Source organism: Erpetoichthys calabaricus, chromosome 17, assembly GCF_900747795.2.
Source record: "Erpetoichthys calabaricus chromosome 17, fErpCal1.3, whole genome shotgun sequence".
Classification (NCBI taxonomy): Eukaryota; Metazoa; Chordata; class Cladistia; order Polypteriformes; family Polypteridae; genus Erpetoichthys; species Erpetoichthys calabaricus.
Genome location: NC_041410.2, coordinates 48,282,935 through 48,307,017, shown reverse-complemented (window position 1 = coordinate 48,307,017; position 24,083 = coordinate 48,282,935). Strand labels below are relative to the sequence as shown.

At 41.6% G+C, this 24,083-nt stretch overlaps 2 protein-coding genes across 6 annotated transcripts in view; one reads left to right on the top strand and one right to left on the bottom strand.

Moving 5' to 3' along the window:
* ubl7a (ubiquitin-like 7a (bone marrow stromal cell-derived)) overlaps positions 1–24,083 on the top strand; it is a 1,205,533-nt gene that overhangs the window by 31,132 nt on the left and 1,150,318 nt on the right. For 2 of the 3 annotated variants that reach the window (XM_028823364.2, XM_028823366.2), the window contains exons 10-11: positions 1,945–2,064; positions 3,484–4,022. In XM_028823364.2, coding sequence (XP_028679197.1) covers positions 1,945–2,064; positions 3,484–3,621 — 258 coding nt within the window. In that variant the 3' untranslated portion in view covers positions 3,622–4,022. Of the gene's footprint in view, positions 1–1,944; positions 2,065–3,483; positions 4,023–24,083 lie in introns of those variants that run through there. The other variant, XM_051920801.1, reaches the window with a different exon arrangement.
* sin3aa (SIN3 transcription regulator family member Aa) overlaps positions 21,737–24,083 on the bottom strand; it is a 131,320-nt gene continuing 128,973 nt past the window's right edge. For all 3 annotated transcript variants that reach the window (XM_051920791.1, XM_051920792.1, XM_028823851.2), the window contains one exon: positions 21,737–23,809. In XM_051920791.1, the coding sequence (XP_051776751.1) occupies positions 23,579–23,809 (231 nt within the window). In that variant the 3' untranslated portion in view covers positions 21,737–23,578. The remainder of the gene's footprint in view (positions 23,810–24,083) is intronic.

The window sequence follows — 24,083 nt, the reverse complement described above, 5'->3', positions numbered from 1 at the left end:
GGTGCATGCTATGATAATATAAATGAATGAAATTATACAACCGGACAGGAGGTAAGAAAGGCGCCTCGAGTCCAAGAAGCAGGCTTTATGTCAACATGCTTGAGGAAGTGAGTGACGATGAAGTGACATTCAGACACATGTGAATACAGAAGAAAGGCGCTGAAAGTACATGTAGGGCAAGAGATAGAAAATATTTTTAATGATTGTATTACCTGTCTTTGATTTAATAATATTTCTAGGTTAATGATTCAGAGTGAATGTTTTTCTTAATAAATATTAAGAAAATGTTATGTCGGTATGTTTTATTATTATATTGTAAAAATGGTGGAATATGTTTTGCTGCCACTGTTCAGCTTACCAGTAGGTAAGGATTGCTTTACAGTAACTGCTAATGATTTTCATTGTTGGATTGATTTTTCTCTTTTTCTGGCCTTAAGTTCAAAAGCTTTTTCATATCTAGATGTACAAACATGATACATATTCAGCTGGAGATATCCCTACTAACATTAGATTAAGTGATTACGGTAGTTCTGTTTCGTTTTGTAAAGTCAACTGTGAATCAGATGAAAGCCGAGACCCTGGCTTTTTACTGTAGTGTGTTAGGCTTGGCAGAAGTCAAAAGCTTACAGTTAACTCTAATCAACTGTGCTGTCACTATTTTTGGAGACCATTTATAAATTCTTAGGAATACACAGTGTTTAGTATTTGTTGTGTGAGCATGCTTATATTTCCCAGGCATACATTATCAATATAAATTTCTTGTCATGATGGAAAGTTTTAATTTAGAAATTCTTGCCTGGATTATGTATTTCTTTTAGAGCTGAGCTTATCTTTTCCTCAGCAGGGCTGATCAAATTTTGTCCTTGTAATAAATTATCTGGAAGATGCTTTTTAGCCAAGCAAAAAAGTTATCTCTGTAGTATTTGGTATATCCAATAAGGAAGGCTGTCCATGCAGCAGTGAGTCGGTGTGCTGCATTTAGGCTTGCAGAGCATTCGTTTTATTGATAAAGAAGAGAAGAAAATGCAAACTCTAGCTTAGCAATCCAAACTGTGTGCAAGTAACCTGCTTATAACCCGGAGCTGAATACAAATATTACAATATTAAATGAGGAAGAAAAAGGGAAAAACACATTCTGTGTTACCTTCCACTCAATGCCAGTCTTTGGTCTTTTGAGCTGTCAATTAGCTTTGAGTTGTGTTAACCTACGGTATAAGCAATGGATTCTTGTGACTGAGACATGTGGTCATTTTACCTTTTGCACCTCCACTTTCTTCAGTGATGTTGGACTATGTAGCATCAAAGTCAATTTTCATTCTAGCTCAGATTCAGCTCCTAAAAAACCCTTTCAGGATGAACTGGTGCAAAAGCATGCAGGCTAGATGTGAAATGTTGTAAAAGAAGGTTTTGAAATTTGCTTACTATTCAATTTCACTTCCTGAGTACGTGTGTGTGCTGGAACTCCAGAATTGTGGTTAGTGCATAAGTTTGTCTATCAAGGTTTGTGAAGATGACGTTGTTCAATCATTTGAGATCTCACTTAGTCACGATTCAGAACCTGGGATGCAATAGCAAGATGTCCCATTATCTTTATGAATGTATTTCAAGGGGCCTCTGGTGCTGGCTCTCCACAAAGAAGTTGCTCCTTATTTTGTTAAGGAATTTAGTTTGCTTTACCCTTAATTACCTACCTGGACAGTCAGAGATTTCAGCTTGCTGGCCCTGCACCTGAAATGAACATCCAGATTGCTGTGCTGCTTCCTTTTGACTTTGACATCTGAAGGCATCTTCCATAAATGATCTCTCCCATGCAGATTAGCCTGGATGACATCTCTAAATTAGCCCCATATGAGTTTGTGTGAGAGTGTAAGTTAAGGTGCCCTGTCTTAACTTGATGATGTTGCTAAGGTAGATTTTTCATTTATTTTCTTTTATAATTTAAAGGGTGCCTCATCTGGAGCCTCACCAGTTATGAGTTCTTCAGGAATGCCAGCAGGAACTCCAATCACAAATGATATCTTCTCACAAGCTCTGCAGCAGGCACTTCAGGTTTCTACACTGCAGGTAAATGTGCATCCAACCACACAAGTACATCATTCACTTGACTTTTTAGAAGCCTTGGCAGTCTGCTTATACTCCTTTAAATGTTACTTAAAATACAGTGCATCTCAAAAAAATTCTCTTAAAGAAGTTTAACATTCAAGGGAAACAAAAAATGCACATGTATGTGTATTCTATTATCAACCAGTAATGGTGCACTACGTGATAACGTGCAGTGAATACACTTGACTTGAGCATTCCTAGTTTTCCACCTCTTTCTCTGTTCGTTTATCATTCATTTGCTCAGAGGTTGATGCGCTTGATGTTTCCTGAGCAGCTCTTCTGTTCTCCACCCTAGTGACCTGCTTCTTCTCTTCTTTCGTTGGCATCTTTTCATGTAAAAACTGATTAAATTAGTGTTTGTGTTGCAATTACTTAGTACATTTTCTTTAATTTTTCACTTAAGCTGGCACTTAAGTGTTCAGTCTGCCTCAAGAATGATTTAAGATATGAAGAATTAGAGGAAGTGACAGCGAAGGTGGTAGGGATGAGAACGGCGACCATAGGCATGCGCCGCACAGCTGTCCCTGAGAGTTGATTCTACAATAAAATAAAAATAAAAAGAGGAATAACCTTGGAGGTCAATCATCACCCTGAAAGCGGATAGTAGACATCATGTAGTATATGTGTACCAAATTTCACGTCAACAGGTCAAACGGTTTGTGAGCTACAGGTGATTTAAAATCCTGGACAGACAAACTGACAGCCACGGTAGTGTATTATATATATAAAGATATAGTGCACTTGTCATCAGTCGGTTTTAATGCTCTGCTTAAGTACATTTAATCTTTTTATTTTATTTCTTTTGCACTTTTGATCATTTAATTTGTGAATTAGAGTAATTTCTGATATTGTTTATAAACAGTGGCAAAAGTCTCTGTGCTGTTTTCATAGGGGAGCCATCATCACCTCATAAACTTCTTCAGCTGTTTCCACTCATATAGTAATATCATTATACTGCTTGACTTCTAATGCAAAGAATGATCAGAAATCTGAACAGAGTTTTCTGACTTGTCCCAGAGTTTTTATTCTGTTATGAAAATGAACTCTAAAGGAAACATTTGTGCCACTCTGGAATTTTTGCACCCATAACGGCTGTCTTCCTGCTCTGAGATGTTCACGGGCACAGGAATAAATTACCAGCAAATGCAAAGAAAAGATTGTAATTTGGGTTTTAGTCCTTCAACATTCCAGTATTAAAAATAAGCTGCAGAATTATCTGTATTATTAATTTTAGCTCAGCTTTGGATAAAATGATTCATCATTAACACCCAAAATGTCTGTTGCAAGAAAAGCATTGCCCGCTGGTGCTAAACTATTGGGATTCAGAAGCACTGATTCGGGTGTATTCATTGAACTCAGGTACTCATTTTGTGTTAACAGGCCCAGTGGCAATCGCAACTGCAGCAACTTCAGGATATGGGCATCCAGGACGAGGAGCTCATTCTAAGGGCTCTCCAAGCGACTGGGGGGGATATCCAGGCTGCCTTGGAGCTCATATTTGCAGGAGGAGCCCCGTGAAACCCCCACAACCTTTGCAGAATGGCAGTTGTCGAGTTTCACTTTCATATGAAGAGAGAGGCCAAACTGTTGGGTAAATGGCTAAGGAGGACTAAAAAGACTATTTAGAGTACAACAGGAAGTATTGTTTTAAGGATGTCCCCTTCTGTGGGCACAGAGGTAGATGGATTATATCTTGGTGTTTTTGTTTTTTTGGGGGTGATGGTTGGTTGCTGTCTCCTAAGGTGAAAACACAAAGACACAGCAATGTGTTACATGCTTATGAGACATGAAGGTAAGGTAAGGAGGTCCTGAAAGTGTACCATTTATGATGCTCTTTATACTATCCAGATTGTTATTTAAAAAGACAAATGTTGTAATGTAAATAAATGTAAGAATATGCTTGTCTGTTTAATATTATGCTGTCTTCTCTTATTCTTCTGAAATGATATAGTAGATCTTTTTACAAATAGACACAATCATGGCAAACCTGACAGGTTACTTCTCTGACACTGACAAAAGTAATTGGTATTCACAATTATTGATGTTAATTTTATTAGAACAGAAACCTTTATGTTGATTTATGACCAAGTGTGTTATTTTAAATAATTAAACAAATGATAATGGCATAGACTAGAATATCGGTACCCTTAATCTGATACACCGATCAGCCAGACCATTAAAAGCACTGACGGGTGACATGTACAGTGGGGCAAAAAAGTATTTAGTCAGCCACCAATTGTGCCAGTTCTCCCACTTAAAAAGATGAGAGAGGCCTGTAATATTCATCATAGGTATACCTCAACTATGAGAGACAAAATGAGAAAAAAAAAAACCAGAAAATCACATTGTTTGATTTTAAAGAATTTATTTGCAAATTATGGTGGAAAATAAGTATTTGGTCAATAACAAAAGTTCATCTCAATATTTTGTTATATACCCTTTGTTGGCAATGACAGAGGTCAAACGTTTTCTGTAAGTCTTCACAAGGTTTTCACACACTGTTGCTGGTATTTTGGCCCATTCCTCCATGCAGATCTCCTCTAGAGCAGTGATGTTTTGGGGCTGTCTCTGGGCAACACGGACTTTCAACTCCCTCCAAAGATTTTCTGTGGGGTTGAGATCTGGAGACTGGCTAGGCCACTCCAGGACCTTGAAATGCTTCTTACGAAACCACTCCTTCATTACCCGGGTGGTGCGTTTGGGATCATTGTCATGCTGAAAGACCCAGACACGTTTCATCTTCAATGCCCTTGCTGATGGAAGGAGGTTTTCACTCAAAATCTGACGATACATGGCCCCATTCATTCTTTCCTTTGCACGGATCAGTCGTCCTGGTCCCTTTGCAGAAAAACAGTCCCAATGCATGATGTTTCCACCCCCATGCTTTACAGTAGGTATGGTGTTCTTTGGGTGCAACTCACGACGAGTAGAATTTTTACCAAAAAGTTCTATTTTGGTTTCATCTGACCATATGACATTCTCCCAATCCTCTTCTGGATCATCCAAATGCTCTCTAGCAAACTTCAGACGGGCCTGCACATGTACTGGCTTAAGCATGGGGACACGTCTGGCACTGCAGGATTTGAGTCCCTGGCGGTGTAGTGTGTTACTGATGGTAGCCTTTGTTAGTTTGGTCCCAGCTCTCTGCAGGTCATTCACTAGGTCCCCCTGTGTGGTTCTGGGATTTTTGCTCACCATTCTTGTGATCATTTTGACCCCACGGGGTGAGATCTTGCGTGGAGCCCCAGATCGAGGGAGATTATCAGTGGTCTTGTATGTCTTCCATTTTCTAATAATTGCTCCCACAGTTGATTTCTTCACACCAAGCTGCTTACCTATTGCAGATTCAGTCTTCCCAGCCTGGTGCAGGTCTACAATTTTGTTTCTGGTGTCCTTTTGACAGCTCTTTGGTCTTGGCCATAGTGGAGTTTGGAGTGTGACTGTTTGAGGTTGTGGACAGGTGTCTTTTATATTGATAACGAGTTCAAACAGGTGCCATTAATACAGGTAACGAGTGGAGGACAGAGGAGCCTCTTACAGAAGAAGTTACAGGTCTGTGAGAGCCAGAAATCTTGCTTGTTTGTAGGTGACCAAATACTTATTTTCCACCATAATTTGCAAATAAATTCTTTAAAATCAGACAATGTGATTTTCTGGATTTTTTTTCTCATTTTGTCTCTCATAGTTGAGGTATACCTATGATGAAAATTACAGGCCTCTCTCTCTCATCTTTTAAAGTGGGAGAACTTGCACAATTGGTGGCTGACTAAATACTTTTTTGCTCCACTGTATACCATTGATTATCTGGTTACAATGGCGCCTGTCGAGAGTGTTTGAAGGTGACGTGTTGAAGGCAGGAAAAAATGAGCAAGCGTAAGGATCTGAGTGACTTAGAAACGGGGCAAATTGTGATGGCTAGATAAGTGGGTCAGGGCATCTCCAACATGGCAGGTCTTGTGGAGTGTTCCCAGTATTCAGTGGTTAGTACCTACCAAAAGTGATCTAAGAAATGACAACTGGTGAACCAGCAACAGAGTCATGGGGATTACAGGCCAGCTCATCTGGTTCAATCCCACACAAGAGCTACTGTAGCACAAGTTGTTGTGAAAAGTAATGCTGGCTGTGAGAGGGGTGTCAGAAGACACAGTGCATCACAGCTTGATACGAATGGGTCTGTGTAGCTGCAGGCCAGTCAGAGTGCCAATTGTGACCCATGTTTGCCACCAAATGTTCTTACAGTGGGCACATGACCATCAAAAGTGGACCATGGAGCAATGGAGGAAGGTGGTCTGGTCTGATAGATCACGCGGTCATCCAGGTGCATGTGCGTCATTTACCTGGGAATTAGATGGCAGCAGGATACGCTATGGGAAGGCGGCAAACTGGCAAAAGCAGTGTGATGTTCTGGGCAATGTTCTTCTGGGAAAACCTGTGTCCTGGCATTCATGTGGATGTTAGTTTGACACGTGTTACACCTACCTCAAGTTTGTTGCAGACTACATACAGTACACCCCTTCAGGAAAGTGGTATTTCATTGGCTCAGACACAGGAAGCAGAGGGTTATGGTGTGAGGAACCCAATCAGAATTGGCCGATGTTAAGAGTGATGTCCAGCAGGAGGTCTGTGCTAGGGCCGCTGCCATTTTTAATATATATAAATGACCTGACAGAAATATAAGTAACAAGCTGGTTAAGTGTGCAGAAGATACCAAGATGGGTGGATTGGCAGATAATAATAATAATAATTCTTTACATTTATATAGCGCTCTCCACACAGGGAGGACCCGGGAAGTGAACAAATGATCTGAAGTAATCTAAAACTAGGAATCCTCCACAGCAGCTTGATGACACATGCCGGTACTTCTGTCAGCAGAAAATTGCAGTAATCCAGACGTGATAGGACCAAAGTCTGGCCCAGGAGTTGTGCCTCCGTGTATACTTCGTCTGATCTTGTGGATGTTACATAGAGTGAATCTGCAAGACCAAGAGATTGCAGTCATAATGTCCCAGAAATAGTTGGTCATCCACCACCACCCCTGGTACCAACTTGGCAGTGTTAGCAATAATGAGCCAAGCTGAACAGATGGACAAGCTGAGATAACAAGAAGGTCCGGCTTTGATAGCTGGAGTCAGAGATGGTGTTCTTTCAACCAGCTAGCAATATCAGCAAGCCACACAGAGCTTCTAACTGATACCAAATAGTCCTCTGGAGGGAACGAGAGGTACGACTGTGTAATCATCAACATGTGATCATAAGAGAAACTCTGGGCCTGGATGACAGGGATCTAGTGATGAGTCGTATGGAGAGGGGAGAAGAGGACCAAGCACCGATCCTTGGGGCACCACCATGCTTGCCTGGTGCACTCTTGACATCTCTCCATGGTAGGATCTGTCCAAGAGGTAGGACTCCGATCTCCTGAGGGTAGTCCTAGTAATTCCACGGTCAGAGTGGCAAGGAGGATCTGGTGGTTGACCGTGTCAATGGGCAGGGGAGTGATATAGCACGATGAAGACAGATGACATGGTGGTAGCTCTAGTCAGGCGTTGCATGTCGACAACAGTAACTTGAGTGGTCTCTATGGAATGGGCCTGACTAATTAGGATCAAGGAGTTTGTTTTGTAGAAGAAGAGAAGAGTCCAGCTTAGGGATGGCACATAAGAGGAGAGAGGCTGGTCTGTAATTACCTATTTGAGATGGGTCAAGAGTGGGCTTCTTGAGAAGATGAAGACAAAATGGCCTGAAAAATAATGGTAAAAAAATAACTTAGCAAAAAATGGATTACAAAATTGAATTCCTTGGTTAAGAAAAAAAAAGAAAAAGTATACCGTACCTATTACAGAAAATCCAGTAAAAATTCAGTGGATTTGGACTATTAAAACTTGGTGTGTAAATCAGTATAATAGAAAATAATTATTACAGTAAAATGGCCGTGCTGTTAAATGTTAGTCCCACTTGTGAAAGACTGAGCAGCAGGTGCATAGAATGTTGCGGGGCTCCATAGTGAGACAGCAAAGTCCTGGTTGGTCTTCTTTCTGGTCGTCACCTTTAACATTTGCATGGCGGTTTAGAGGGCTTGCAGAATTCATGCAGGCACTAGAGATGACGGCTCAGTTGGAGGACCCGGCTGGGTGGGACTGCCAAGTGCACAGAGCTGGCAGGCACAGGCGTCGTGTTGTCAGGGAAAAGAAGGAAGTCAAGCAGCATTTTTAGCAGGAAAAAACAAAATCTGACTGTTAGGAATGACGGTGGCTATCACAGAAGTGGGGGCAACCGCAGGAGACCAAAGAAGGTTAGGAAAAACCCCGATGAACTTCACCCACCGGACCGCTGCTGTTTTGTGGCGACCAGAAGAAGACAGTTAAGCAGATGAACGTCCTCAGAGGAAAGAATCTGGGACTTCATCCCAGGCTCAGTCATTCTTGGGCTGACCCGTCTGCTGAGTTCAACGGTTTGTCGTTTCATTTTGATAACGCTGAGCAGAACCCTCCTTTCTGCCTCTAAAATAATAAAACGGGACTTTCTGCCTTCATATCTACAAACTGCACTCAGTAGATGTTTCTTTTTCTTGTTTGTCTAAACATATTAATGTGTTTATCTGCAGGTAGGCCTACCATTAGATGGTTCAGGTGCACAAGTGTCCGTGGGGTAAAGGGGTCACCGATAGTACCCACCACCACCTTTTTCATAATCTTGAGTAAATCGCGATTGTCTGTGTAACCATAGCACTTGTTAAATTACACACTTTAGTTTTCTTTCTTGATTACGGTTTTGCCGTCACTGTTTTTGGGATTAGCAGGAGAAGAGAAACGGAATTTGGACTGAAAACACGGTTTGACTCTGGCGACCGTCTGACCAAATCTCCACCTCCACTACAGACGACGAGGAGTAGCTGGCACGATCGTCACAGCACGAGTGAAACAGGAGGGAAAAATGTTAACAAAAGCCCAAAGAAATCCAATTATATATATTTTAAAAAAATGGGAAATACAAATATTGTCACCAATACATTTACTTACTAATAAAATTAAAAGAAAAGTGGAGCGCGCCTTTTAACGTGAAAAAGCGTTCATGAAAGGTGAGTTAACCTCCAAAAGTGAATCCTGGAAATGCCTAAACGGGTGGTCCTCAACCTCCACCGTGGACCGTGTGAATATGTGATGCCCACCCAAACACACACACGTGATATTTTCCCCTCTTGTACTTTAGGTGCTCGTTTTTCATTTATTAACAAAATCGTATTTGCTTCTAATGCTGTTACACTGCTTGCATTTTAAAGCATAACATACAATTAAGAGGCCATTTCAAAACATTTATTGAATAAAAAATGATTTTACTAGTGCATGACTTTACTCATCATAACACAAAATGAATAGGCATGTCTTCAGGATAAATAATAATAAGTAATTACGGAAACGCAGAATTTGCCACTACAGTACTCACTCATTGCAAGTATTACTTTTTAAATTAAGCTTATGATCATTATGTGTTTCTAAAAAAACAAAGTCATTTTTAGGGGGAGTTGCCTTTGGGGTCTCATGACGTGGCCAAACCACTTCTCTCAGTCCAGTGGAGTGCCGACTCTCCTCTGACAAATCACAGAACTTCTCGCCCCGTCACCACGTGAAGGACTCTCCCTTCAGCCACTTGCGCTTGCGACTTCATTCTTTCAGGCACTACCCACAGCTCATGACCATCGGTGAGAATGGAGGTGCAGGTCAACCGATAAACGTTTCGCCCATTCCTCTTTGCAGCACATCTCAAGCTACATCAGGCTGGATGGGAAGTGTCGGTGCACAGCCATTTTAAGATCTCTCCAGAGATGTTCAATCAGATTCAAGTCTGGGCTCTAGCTGGGCCACTCAAGGACATTCACAGTGTTGACCTGAAGCCACTCCTTTGATATCTTGGCTGTGAGCTTAGGGTCGTTGTCCTGCTGAAAGATGAACCGTCGCCCCAGTCTGAGGTCAAGAGCGCTCTGGAGCAGGTTTTCATCCAGGATGTCTCTGTACATTGCTGCAGTCATCTTTCCCTTTATCCCGACTAGTCTCCCAGTCCCTGCTGCTGAAAAACATCCCCACAGCATGATGCTGCCACCACCATGCTTCACTGTAGGGATGGTATTGGCCTGGTGATGAGCGGTGCCTGGTTTCCTCCAAACGTGACGCCTGGCATTCACACCAAAGAGTTCAATCTTTGTCTCAATTTTCAATTTTCTTTCTCATGGTCTGAGAGTCCTTCAGGTGCCTTTTGGCAAACTCCAGGCGGGCTGCCATGTGCCTTTTACTAAGGAGTGGCTTCCGTCTGGCCACTCTACCATACAGGCCTGATTGGTGGATTGCTGCAGAGATGGTTGTTCTTCTGGAAGGTTCTCCTCTCTCCACAGAGGACCTCTGGAGCTCTGACAGAGTGACCATCGGGTTCTTGGTCACCTCCCTGACTCCCCCGATCACTCAGTTTAGATGGCCAGCCAGCTCTAGGAAGAGTCCTGGTGGTTTCAAACTTCTTCCACTTACAGATGATGGAGGCCACTGTGCTCATTGGGACCTTCAAAGCAGCAGAAATTTTTCTGTAACCTTCCCCAGATTTGTGCCTCGAGACAATCCTATCTTGGAGGTCTACAGACAATTCCTTTGACTTCATGCTTGGTTTGTGCTCTGACATGAACTGTCAACTGTGGGACCTTATATAGACAGCTGTGTGCCTTTCTAAATCATGTCCAACCAACTGAATTTACCACAGGTGGACTCCAATTAAGCTGCAGAAACATCTCAAGGATGATCAGGGGAAACAGGATGCACCTGAGCTCAATTTTGAGCTTCATGGCAAAGGCTGTGAATACTTATGTACATGTGCTTTCTCCATTTTTTATTTTTAATAAATTTGCAAAAATCTCAAGTAAACTTTTTTCACGTTGTCATTATGGGGTGTTGTGTGTAGAATTCTGAGGAAAAAAATGAATTTAATCCATTTTGGAATAAGGCTGTAACATAACAAAATGTGGAAAAAGTGATGCGCTGTGAATACTTTCCAGATGCTCTGTATCTTTAATAGGCAACAGATATAAATCCTTCACCTCACCCTCAGGGCTCAGTCCTTGGGCAATTACTCTTTCTACTTTATATCCTTCCTTTGGGTCAGATTATTTGCAGACATGGCCTTAACTTCCACTGCTATGCAGGCGATATACAGTTACAGTATATATGTCAGTACAGACTCGCCTCTCAGCACACTCACTGACTGCATCACTGATCTTAAGTTATGGATGGAAAATAACTTTCTCAAACTTAATGCCAATAAAACTGAAGTATTACTGGTAGGCCCAAACTCCCTGCTTTCTAAGGCATACAACTCCTCCATTTCTGTTGTCAAACCTGTTTGGTGTTTTGTTTGATTCATCACTTAATTTTGAGCTACACATTAGGTCTCTGTCCAAAATTTCATTCTATCATCTCCATTACATCGCTCGACTCTGTCCATTTTTGTCCTTTAATGATGCTCAGACTCTGGTTCATGGTTTCATAATGTCTCGTATTCATTACTGGAATTCCCTCTTCATTGGCCTCCCTGCAAAATTTATACAGAGGCTACAGTACATTCAGAACTCTGCAGCCCACACAAGTGTTCTGCTCACATCTCCCCTGTTCTCTCCCATCTTCACTGGTTACTGGTTCCATCAAGGATTAAATTCAAGATTCTACTTCTCACCTTCAAAGCCCTACATAACCTTGCCCCTCTCTACCTCACTCAGCTCCTAGCTGCATACACTCCTTGTCACTCTCTCAGGTCCTCATGCAGTAATCTCCTTACTGTCCCACATACCCTGGGAGTGTTATGGCCCCTCAACTCTGGAACTCTCTTCCTCAGTCTCTCTGAGATTGCGCCTCTTTCTCCACCTTTATATCTCAACTGAAAACTTTCCTCTTTTACAAACTTTTGTCTTCTGCGAAAATGTTTTTTTTTACACTCTGTATGTAAACACTCTGTACCATGTGACGCTGGACAAAACATTACCTGCATTCTCCCAGTATGTGGACTGTAACACCCGGGGAAATAAGACTATTGACTTACTGTATGCAAACATTAAAGACGCATACAGCGCCACCCCACTGCCTGTGCTTGGGAAAGCAGATCATAACCTGGTTCTGCTTCAGCCTCACTACAAACCAAAAGTGAGAGTCCTACCTAAAACCACACGATCATTCAGGAAGTGGACCCCGGAGGCTGAGAATACTCTGAGAGAATGCTTTGGAACTATGGACTGGGATATCCTGCAGGGGTCACATAGTGAGAACTTTGAGGAGGTTGTTGACTGCACTACTGACTACATCAACTTCTGTATGGACATTGTAGTTCCAGTAAGAACTGTACGCTGCTATGCTAACAACAAGCCATGGATTACAAGTGACATCAAGGGCCTTTTGAACCAGAAGAAAAGGGCTTTTAAAGACGGTGATCAGCATGAGCTCAAGCGCGTGCAGAAGGAACTCCGAGTCCAGCTCAGGGCGGCAAAAGAGCAGTACAGGAGAAAGCTGGAGCAGAAGTTGCAGAACAACAGCATGAAGGAAGTGTGGGATGGGATGAAGATCATCACTGGCTGCAACTCGAAGCGGGATGCCACCATCGAGAGAGACGTGGAGAGAGCAAACCAGATGAACAACTTTTTAAACAGGTTTGACCACCCTAACCCACTCTCACCTTGGAGTACCACACCCTCCACCCATCCTTCTGCTGATACCAGCATAGGAAAGAGTTTCCCCCCACCCACAATTACAGCAGCCCATGTAAGCAGAGAGCTGAGGAGACTTCGTGCCAGCAAAGCAGCAGGTCCAGATGGAGTATCGCCACGACTGCTGAAGGCCTGTCCATTGGAGCTGGGGAGTCCTCCACAGTGCATCTTCAACCTGAGCCTGGAACAGGGGAGAGTCCCGAGGCTTTGGAAAACATCTTGCATCACCCCCGTCCCAAAGGTATCACGTCCTAGTGAGCTGAATGACTTCCGGCCTGTTGCTCTGACGTCACATGTGATGAAGACCATGGAGAGGCTGCTGCTTCACCACCTAAGGCCACAGGTCCGCCATGCCCTCGACCCTCTGCAGTTCGCATACCAGAAGGTGGGAGCGGAGGATGCCATCATCTATATGCTACGCCGATCCATTTCCCACTTGGACAGAGGCAGTGGTGCTGTAAGAATTATGTTTCTGGACTTCTCTAGCGCCTTCAACACCATCCAACCTCTGCTCCTCAGGGACAAGCTGACAGAGATGGGAGTAGATTCATACCTGGTGGCATGGATCGTGGACTATCTTACAGACAGACCTCAGTATGTGCGTCTCGGGAACTGCAGGTCTGACATTGTGGTCAGCAACACAGGAGCGCTGCAGTGGACTGTAGTTTCTCCAGTCCTGTTCAGCCTATATACATCGGACTTCCAATACAACTCTGAGTCCTGCCACATGCAAAAGTTCACGGACGACACTGCTATCGTGGGCTGCATTAGGAGTGAACAGGAGGAGGAGTATAGGGACCTAATCAAGGACTTTGTTAAATGGTGCGACTCAAACCACCTACACCTGAACACCAGCAAAACCAAGGAGCTGGTGGTGGATTTTAGGAGGCCCAGACCCCTCATGGACCCCGTGATCATCAGAGGTGACTGTGTGCAGAGAGTGCAGACCTATAAATACCTGGGAGTGCAGCTGGATGATAAATTGGACTGGACTGCCAATACTGATGCGCTGTGCAAGAAAGGACAGAGCCGGTTATACTTCCTTAGAAGACTGGCATCCTTCAACATCTGCAATAAGATGCTGCAGATGTTCTATCAGACGGTTGTGGCGAGCGCCCTCTTCTACACAGTGGTGTGCTGGGGAGGCAGCATAAAGAAGAGGGACGCCTCACATCTGGACAAACTGGTGAGGAAGGCAGGCTCTATTGTAGGCACGGAGATGGACAGTTTGACATCCGTGGCAAAGCGATGGGCGCTCAGTAGGCTCCTATCAATTATGGAGAATCCACTGCATCCACTAAACAGTGTCATCTCCTGATAGAGGAGCAGCTTCAGAGACAGACTGCTGTCACTGTCCTGCTCCACTGACAGACTGAGGAGATCGTTCCTCCCCCACACTATGCGACTCTTCAATTCCACCCGGGGGGGTAAACGTTAACACTATTCAAAGTTATTGTCTGTTATACCTGCATTATTATCAATCTTTAATTTAATATTGTTTTTTGTATTAGTATGCTGCTGCTGGAGTATGTGAATTTCCCCTTGGGATTAATAAAGTGTCTATCTATCTATCTAAAGCGACCTTGGGTTTGTGAAAGGCACTCTATAAATACAATTTATTATTATTTCTTCATTATCATGGAGTGGAACTAATCAAGTTCACTTTAGCTTGGCCTACACACACAATCCATTTCAGCACTGCTTCCGAGTGATGTTTACACAGCCTGTCACTCCTCGGAATTACACAGAATGACCCACTAGCTTTGGCATAAATGACAAATGGGTGTCCCCAGATATAACCCTGACCTAAAGGCAACTATGGTCCATGAGAATAACCAGACGCAAGAAGGCCAGTATACCTTGGTTAACACCTCTTACACCCACTAATGAATTACTTCTATAATGCAGTCCGCTTGGGACATTTCCCTCAGCTTGCTAACCCTGTAAGAAAGAAGTGGCCACACCACACACAGCCCCCCACAAACCCAGTGCCCCGTGTACAGTATACTTCATTACTTCAGTTAATCGAGATATGCAAACAAAGTAACAGCTAAATAGAATTAATAAAGAATAAAGTTACAGTAGCATAAGAAAAATATGCAAAAAAAGTTAGAATTTGGGCAATCCACTCTAATTCAAGGTGTTCATGAGACACCAGGTAGAAGTACACAATAAGCAAAAATAGTTGTGTCATATTTGAAATTATTAATATTTGTGTTTCAATGTTCTCAATTCTAATAGAAATGTGTTATTTTTCACCCTCTGATAGAAGTCCATGGAGGGATCAAAAATCCAGTCGATCCTCACATCTCATCCTATCACTGATCGCAGTCTCAAGGATAAACATCAACTCACCTCTGCTATGCCCCCATACTCTGAGACTCTTAAGCGGCACACAAAGCAGATGTTGCTGACTTTATTTCAAGCCGGTGCATCCTTCAAGATCTCCAACACCATCTGCTAGCCATGAATAACAGAGTTGGAGGTGATGTTGAGACCTTGTCAGCCTGTGTGTCTTCCAATAGCAGAGACCAAAGTTTTTTTGTTTTTTTTAATTTGAGATGTTAGTGCAAAACGAATTGTAGGGAAACTTCTTTTTGTGGTTGCTACCGTCAGGGGTTGCCACAGAGGATCATCTTTTTCCGTATCTTCCCGTCCTATATCTCTTGCTCTGTCACACCCATCACCTGCATGTCCTCTCTCACCACATCCATAAACCTTCTCTTAGGCCTTCCTCTTTTCCTCTTCCCTGGCAGCTCTATCCTTAGCATCCTTCTCCCGATATACTCAGCATTTCTCCCCTGCACATCTTCAAACCAGCACAATCTCGGCTCTGACTTTGTCTCCCAACCGTCCAACTTGAGCTGACCCTCTAATGTCCTCATTTCTAATCCTGTCCATCCTCAACACACCCAGTGCAAATCTTAGCATCTTTAACTCTGCCACCTCCAGCTCTGTCTCCTGCTTTCTGGTCAGTGCCACCATCTCCAACCCATATAACATAGCTGGTCTCACTACCGTCTTGTAGACCTTCCCTTTAACTCTTGCTGATAACCGTCTGTCACAAATTACTCCTGACACTCTTCTCCACCCTTTCCACCCTGGCTGCACTCTCTTTTTCACCTCTCTTCAACAATCCCCATTACTCTGTACTGTTGATCCCAAGTATTTAAACTCATCCACCTTCACCAACTCTACTCCCTGCATCCTCTCCATTCCACTGACCTCCCTCTCATTTACACACATGTATTCTGCCTTGTTCCTACTGACCTTCATTCCTCTCCTCTGTAGAACATATCTCCACCTCTCCAGGATCTCCTCAACCTGCTCCCAACTATCGCTACAGATCACAATGTCATCAGCAAACATCATAGTCCACGGGGACTCCTGTCTAATCTTATCTGTCAACCTGCCCATCACCATTGCAAATGACAAAGAGCTCAGAGCTGATTCCTAATGTAATCCTACCTTCACCTTGAATGCATCTGTCATTCCTACCGCAGACCTCACCACAGTCACACTTCACTCGTGCATATCCTGTACAACTCTTAGATACTTCTCTGTCACTCCCGACTTCCTCATACAACACCACAGCTCCTCTCGAGGCACCCTGTTATATGCATTCTTCAGGTCCACAAAGATGCAATGCAAATCCTTCTGACCTTCTCTAAACTTCTCCATCAACACCCTCAGAGCAAACATTGCATCTGTGGTGCTCTTTCTTGGCATGAAACCATACTGCTGCTCACTAATCATCACCTCACTTCTTAACCTAGATTCCACTACTCTTTCCCATAACTTCATGCTGTGGCTCATCAATTTTATCCCCCTGTAGTTACTACAGTCCTGCACATCCCCCTTATTCTTAAATATCGGCACCAGTACACTTCTCCACTCCTCAGGCATCCTCTTACTTTCTAAGATTCCATTTAACCATCTGGTTAAAAACTCCACTGCCATCTCTCCTAAACACCTCCATGATTCCACAAGTATGTCATCTGGACCAACAGCCTTTCCATTCTTCATCCTTTTCATAGCTGTCCTTACTTCCTCCTTACAAATGCGGTGCACTTCCTAATACACTATCTCCACATCATCCAGTCTTCTCTCTCTCTCTCATTCTCTTCATTCATCAGCCTCTCAAAGCACTCTTTCCATCTGCTCAACACACTCTCCTCGCTTGCGAGTATGTTTCCATCTGCTGCTCATCTTTCCCAGCTCGGTCCTCTGTCTAGCCAATCGGTACAGGTCCTCTTCTTCCTCCTTAGTGTCTAACCTTTCATACAACTCATCATACGCCTTTTCTTTAGCCTTCGCCACCTCTCTCTTCACCTTGCACCTTACCTCCTTGTACTCTTGCCTACTTTCTGCATCTCTCTGAATATCCCACTTCTTCTTCGCCAACCTCTTCCTCTGTGTACTTTCCTGTACTCCCCCATTCCACCACCAGGTTTATTTTCCTCCTTCCTCTGTCCAGAAGCCACCCTTACTACTTCTGCTGTAGTTTCCCAGCTGTCTAGTAACTCTTCACTGCCACCCAGTGCCTGTCTCACCTCCTCCCTAAACTCATCCCTGCAGCCTTCCTTTCTCAACTTCCACCATTTGATCCTTGGGTCTGCCCTCACTCTCCTCCTCTTCTTCTTGATCTCCAATGTTATCCTACAGACCACCATCCTATGCTGCCTATCTACACTTTCCCCTGCCACCATTTTGCAGTCGTCAGTCTCCTTCAGAAACTCCGTTCCTCTTAGGTTCAACATGTTAACGTTCGCCTCTTTGACTTGTGCTGTTTTCTAGCAATGTTACCACCTGCGAAAGTTGAGGATTTATTGTACCATCACATTTACTGAATAATTACTGATCTTCAAATAGTCTAAAACAATATCCCACATTCGTATGTTTGAAATGTGTCATTTTTTTTAGAGGGCTAGGACCACCATTGAAGAATCAAGAACCAAAAATATTACCGTATTCATTATCAGCAACCTTCAAATAGCATGAAACAACACTTTTATTACCAATCTCCCCCCCCCCCCCCTTTTTTTTTTTAGTAATATTGTAAAAAGGAGTAATTTTGACCCCTTGTATTCCACTGGGGTGAACCCCTGGGGCCGGTTGGTGCGGTGTGCACAACTTTGTTGTTCTACTCATTTCTGCTGAAAACATATATTGGTTTACTCTTTATAATAAGGGTATAAATTTCCTGCACAAAATAAGGTCTAAAAATGCCGTAAAAATGAGGATTTTCTTGTCCAGATGTCCAAAAGTAGGTGAGGACCCTTATAAGCTCTATGTCTGGCATAACTCAATATCAAGATGAGTCTAACGGTGTATCATATGTGGGAGTTTTCTCTTAACGGTGGGTCAGGAGGGCACCAGACAAAGAAAACTAAGCGATTTCCAAGCGGTCGTACATAGTTCTTACAAACAGATAGTAAAGTCTGGATGTATATAATCTTAAATAAAAAAAGCACCCTTGTTTTAAACATCAGAAGGCTTACCAAAAGATGAGCAGTAAAGTAAACAGGATCAGCCTCAAAAGATGAAGACTTTTTTCTACTGGATTTTAACTTCCACTTCACTTCTGTTTACAGCGATCAGTTCGTAGCGTGCATTGTTGCAATGTTACTTTCTTGGTGGTTTATTAAATTACGGATTTTTCAAATGTTCATTTTTTTTCCCTGTGTTTTTAGCCAGCGGTTCGTAGCACTATAGCGCCAACTCTTGCAATGTTAGTTTCCTCTGTTGTTCAAGGTTTTCTGTGTTGTTCAATGTTTTTAGATTTAGTTTGTTTACTATTACAATGTGCATTCTATGGTATAGTTAACTATATTTGTGCTTAAAAATCTTTAAAAAATATATATTTACATACAGTTTGTATGGTCTGGAATGGAGTAACTGTATTTACATACAATCCTATGGGGGAAATTACTTCGGGTCACGACCAAATCGGGTTATGACCAGAGGTTCCACTGTAATGGAAAAATCTTCTTGAGAGCTTCAGTGACAGCAGCTGGCAAAATGAGGGGAAAAGCAAACTCTAAGAATCAGACATGTTTATATTCAAAGACCTCTTGGATCTTGGTTATAAAAAAGGGAAGTGCAGTGTCACAGAAAGGAGACGATAGTTTGTACCATTTTCCTCTGTAACACAGCAGTAGGCTGCTCAAAGTGCTCAAGTTCACACTCACACCACAAGTATTTTGCATTATCATCTACTACAAAACTGGTTTACTTGCACTGTTTGGGACAACAGAATTTCTAGGTGCAGCCAGGGCGTTGAGGGTGTCTGGTTTGGTGGACTCAGGACTGGGTCACTGCTTTTTGCAGATGATGTTGTCCTGTTTGCTTCATCAGGCCGTGATCTTCAGCTCTCTCTGGATTGGTTCGCAGCCGAGTGTGAAGCGGCTGGGATGGGAATCAGCGCCTCCAAATCCGAGACCATGGTCCTCAGCCTGAAAAGGGTGGAGTGCCCTGTCAGGGTTGGGAGCGAGATCCTGCCCCAAGTGGAGGAGTTCAAGTATCTCGGGGTCTTGTTCACGAGTGAGGGAAGAATAGAGCGGGAGATCGACAGGCGGATTGGTGCGGCGTCCGCAGTGATGCAGGCTCTGCATCGGTCTGTCGTGGTGAAAAAGGAGCTGTGCCGTAAGGCAAAGCTCTCAATTTACCGGTCGATCTATGTTCCTACCCTCACCTATAGTCATGAGCTATGGGTAGTGACCGAAAGAATGAGATCGCGAATACAAGCGGCTGAAATGAGTTTCCTCCGCAGGGTGTCTGGGCTCTCCCTTAAAGATAGGGTGAGAAGCTCAGTCATCCAGGAGGGGCACAGAGTAGAGCCGCTGCTCCTCCGCATCGAGAGGAGTCAGATGAGGTGGCTCGGGCATCAGATCAGGATGCCTCCTGGACACCTCCCTGGTGAGGTGTTCCGGGCACGTCCAACCGGGAGGAAGCCCCAAGGAAGACCCAGGACACGCTGGAGGGACTATGTCTCCCGGCTGGCCTGGGAACGCCTCAGGATTCTCCCGGAAGAGCTAGAAGAAGTGGCCGGGGAGAGGGAAGTCTGGGCATCTCTGCTCAAGCTGCTGCCCCTGCGACCCGACCTCAGATAAGCGGAAGAGGATGGATGGATGTTTGGGACAAATCATGCAGCACATTCATTTCACTGCAAGAAAAGCATTTTTGCACATCTATTGTTATAAATGCTCTGTACATACATTTTGAAATACAAATTTGAACAGAACAAAAAAAAAAATGGTGACCTGAGAACATGACACTGGAACTGAAACTGGACCAAAAAACCTCATTATTCATGCCCATCAAGATGTGAGTTTAGAGTTAAAGTTTGGAATACTCCTAGTTAACCTCAAACAAATAAACAAAGACATTTCATTTTAAGCATATTACTAAGTTATTCCTAAAGTACAAATGCATAACGAAGCTTTTAAAGTGAAAATTGCTCCTAATCAACTGGCTACCAAAATTAATTGTATTGCGTAATGTTGCTTAATATTCACTGAACAACAAACATTTTCAAAAGAACATTTTCCTTTCTAAAAAACTTTTGCCGATTATGATACACAACATTAAGTTGAACGTGAGAGTAACTTCTGATCAATTATGTAGGGATTTTCAAAAGCATGAAATTAACTTTTTCTTGAATTTAGCGTGTTTAATCCCTTAATGATGCATCAGTTCAAATGAGCTCAATTGCTGCTGATTTTTGTTTGTACTTAGCATCTGATGCTTCTCATTTGTGTCCGACAACAGTCAGCCAGCACTGATGGATTCATCTTGCCCTGAATATGTTTTTCTATACTCTCAATGTCCTGGTGAAACTATTCACCATGTTCACCACTGACTGCACTAGGATTAGCAGAGAAGAAGTCCAAGTGTGAATGCGGAAAATGAATGTTTAGCAACATGTTGCAAGTCATGGTTTTGTTTGCTTGAAGCATGTTGTCAACCATCTGGAGGTAGTTTGGTGCTTTGTAGCTGCCAAAAAATTCTCAACAGCAGCCCTGAAAACTTTCCATGGGATGTCCCCCAGCCCTACTAGCACATCTTTGAACCACTCATCATTCATGACCAACTACAACATCTTCCATTATCTTCTGTCTCAAATATTGAAATTGTTCACCTTCATTGTGCATCGCTTTTATGAACATTTTCATCAGTCCAAGGTTTACATACAAAAAACAAAGGGAGCAAAATATGTTTTGGATCAACAAGTGGTTTACATGCCACACTTTTCTCCCCTTACTGAGCAGCTAATTCTTTTATGTATTGAGACTCTTTTAACATGGTTGCCCTATTCACAGTACTTGGTATATCTGAGCTGCATTCCTAGTCGTAATGCTACCACTCTCAGATCATTATATTTAGGATATGAGAGGAAATCACAAATATAAACCATTTCAATAAAACAGTACATAATAGGAAAATTTAAAAGTGATTTTTGTGTTCAGCAGGCCAAAATCCAAAAGATACACCCAAAAGTGTTCATGAAGCAAAATCTTTGTTGTCCAGTGATTTTAGATGCATGGAAAAGAACAAGAAAAAGACCGGAATACAAACAAATTATCATGTTTTGCAACAATGTGAGGAAATAAATAATGCTTTAGATGTTTTTAAGTCCTCCACCCCAAACAATAAGGCTAATGTCCAAATGGCTTTTTACAGTACATTGTGGAGTGGAAGCAAATACAAAAAGAAGAGAGAATAGAACTATCTGTGCCATTACTTACATGGCTGGTTAAACTTCACTATTACTATTATTAAGGCCTTCATTAGATTCATTAGCATTCTAAATAATTTAAAAACACAAATAAAGAATACTGTCTGCTACAAATGTCCATTTTATTTATAATTAAATATACTGAAATAAAAAGGGACATGACAATCCACAAAAAGACATGCTGGGACAGTTTTATTAAAAATTAATTTAAACCATTTCTAACAGAAATTGATCCATGTTTTCTTTTAAATGATCAGTGCAACAGCATTAAATTGTGTAAAATTCAAGTTGAAAAACTGTAAGAGGAAAATCTTTAAGGGATTAACTATATTACGAAAACAGTTTTATGTCAAAATCCAACTCAGGTAGATTCTCAAGGATTAGACACACGCATCACCCAATTGACATTTTTACGCCATTTCCATTATAGCAATCTTACTTTCTGCCCAAGAGAGCAGTTCATAACATTGTAAAAGAAAAGCTTACTGCTAAGCTTACTGTTTTAAATATAAAAACTAGGATATATGAATGGTTTTTCTTGGTGAGACATTTTCTTTAATATTCCTGTCATAATTCTGAAAGAAAATTATTCTCATTAAATTGGCTTTTTTTTTTTTTTACTTAAAAACACCCAGACACACAAAAAAAAAAAATCACAACCAAGAAAAAAATAAACAAAAAACTGTATCACTATAATAAACTCCCTTTGGTAAAAACTGCATTAATGGTTTCTTATTTCTGTTAAGAGCTAATTAAGCCACGTCTCCCTAAAGGTATACAGTAAAGTTGTAAATACACTAGCACATCAAAGCAGAGCTCGGTAATAAAAAAGGGCTGATACTATGTACAATTTATTTACAGTTTTAGTATGGGCAGTCTTCTTGCTTTTGTGGGTACATAAAATGATGTATTACTTAGAATGTTCACCAGATATAAAGGTTTTCACTAGAGAAGGAAGGGCAGAGCACAAGTAACGTGTGCCTTGGTATGCTTATATCAAGAGTCAAGTAAATTCAGAAATTCACCATTTTTCACACAATACACCTTGCATATTGTGTTTAGGACTATTTTCACTGAAACTTAATTTCTATAAAAAAAAAAAAAAAAAAAAAAACTTTAGTTAACAGAGTAACATGTTGTTCACTGTTTCTGTTCCATTTTAAGACAGCAAACTTGGGTTTTGGTAAAGGTAAGTGGGTCATAATCTACTCATTTATATCCCTAAATACAACTAAAAAAGTTAAATCACTGAGACAGTTGTACAGTAAAATAATAAAAATTATGCTGAGTTGCATTTATCATACCCCTCATTATGAGAGATACTAGTTTCGTTCTGACTCTTACTTCCCATCCTCCTCTATTAATAAGAAATGTACTTAAATTGTGATTTCGCATTTCAGTCTGGTTTTCAAAACATATGCATTCTAAGGCTCATTACAAAACACCAGCTCTTTTTTGCTACAGATTAGACACCTGTTTACCAAAAAAACTCAAAGAATATAGAATATAGCTTCTATATATCACAGAAACACAACTTTGTACAAAAGAAAAAAATAAAAAATATCAGCAGCGTGCTAGTCAAATTTTGTCACAGCATTTCACTGCCTGTGTATGGTTTTGTAATTATTTTCAAATCCTGTACCAGTTTTAAATTCTATACTAACAGTTTTCAACATATTTTCTAATAAAAGGTGCTTAAATATGTCATATCAGCTATAATGAGCCTTGAATCATTCAGAAAGATGAAAATGTGGTTTAGATTTTAGACTTCACAATTTTACATCGTTAGCAAGAGCGAAGAGTTGGGACTTGGACAATCAAATGTTGATCTTATTTTGGCACCAAGATTGTACTAACTGCTACCGTAAAAAACAAAATCTATCTGAAACCAAAATCAACCTCCCTTCACATATGTCTTGCCCGGTATGTATATAACAATAATGAATACCTGTTACTAAGCATATACATAAACATAATTGAAAAATGAACAAAGAACAAATTACAAAAAGGAGTTACGATGTCTTGTAAGTTGTGCCATACTTCACTCTGTACTTATTAATGTTCATGAAGTGTAAGATTTCCTTGTCGCAACTGGTTGTGCATGGTAACAGCTCGTCAAGACCTTCTCCCATTAGCCATTTGTTTGTATTTGTCACCATATCTTCACTGACATATTCTTTTATCCACTTGTCTACCCAACTCTGGAACCGATGGTGTAGACGCTTGCTTACTTTTTCATGTGACTGGAAAGAAAACAAAGTAAGATCAGTCACACAAAGCCTCGCATGTTCTAAAACTGAAGCACAACTCCCAAAACATACTAAAGCAAATATACATTCAAAGAAAATGCAGCAAGCTGAAAACTATGGGTAAGATCGTAAAGAGTAAAATTTTAATTTGGCTTATAAAAAAAAAAAAAAAAAAAAAAGCAAAAAATATTGAAATTGATGTTGTAACATTGTACTTATATTGATGTGTACTGTACATTAAAATTGTTTCAAGAGCTTAGAAAACATT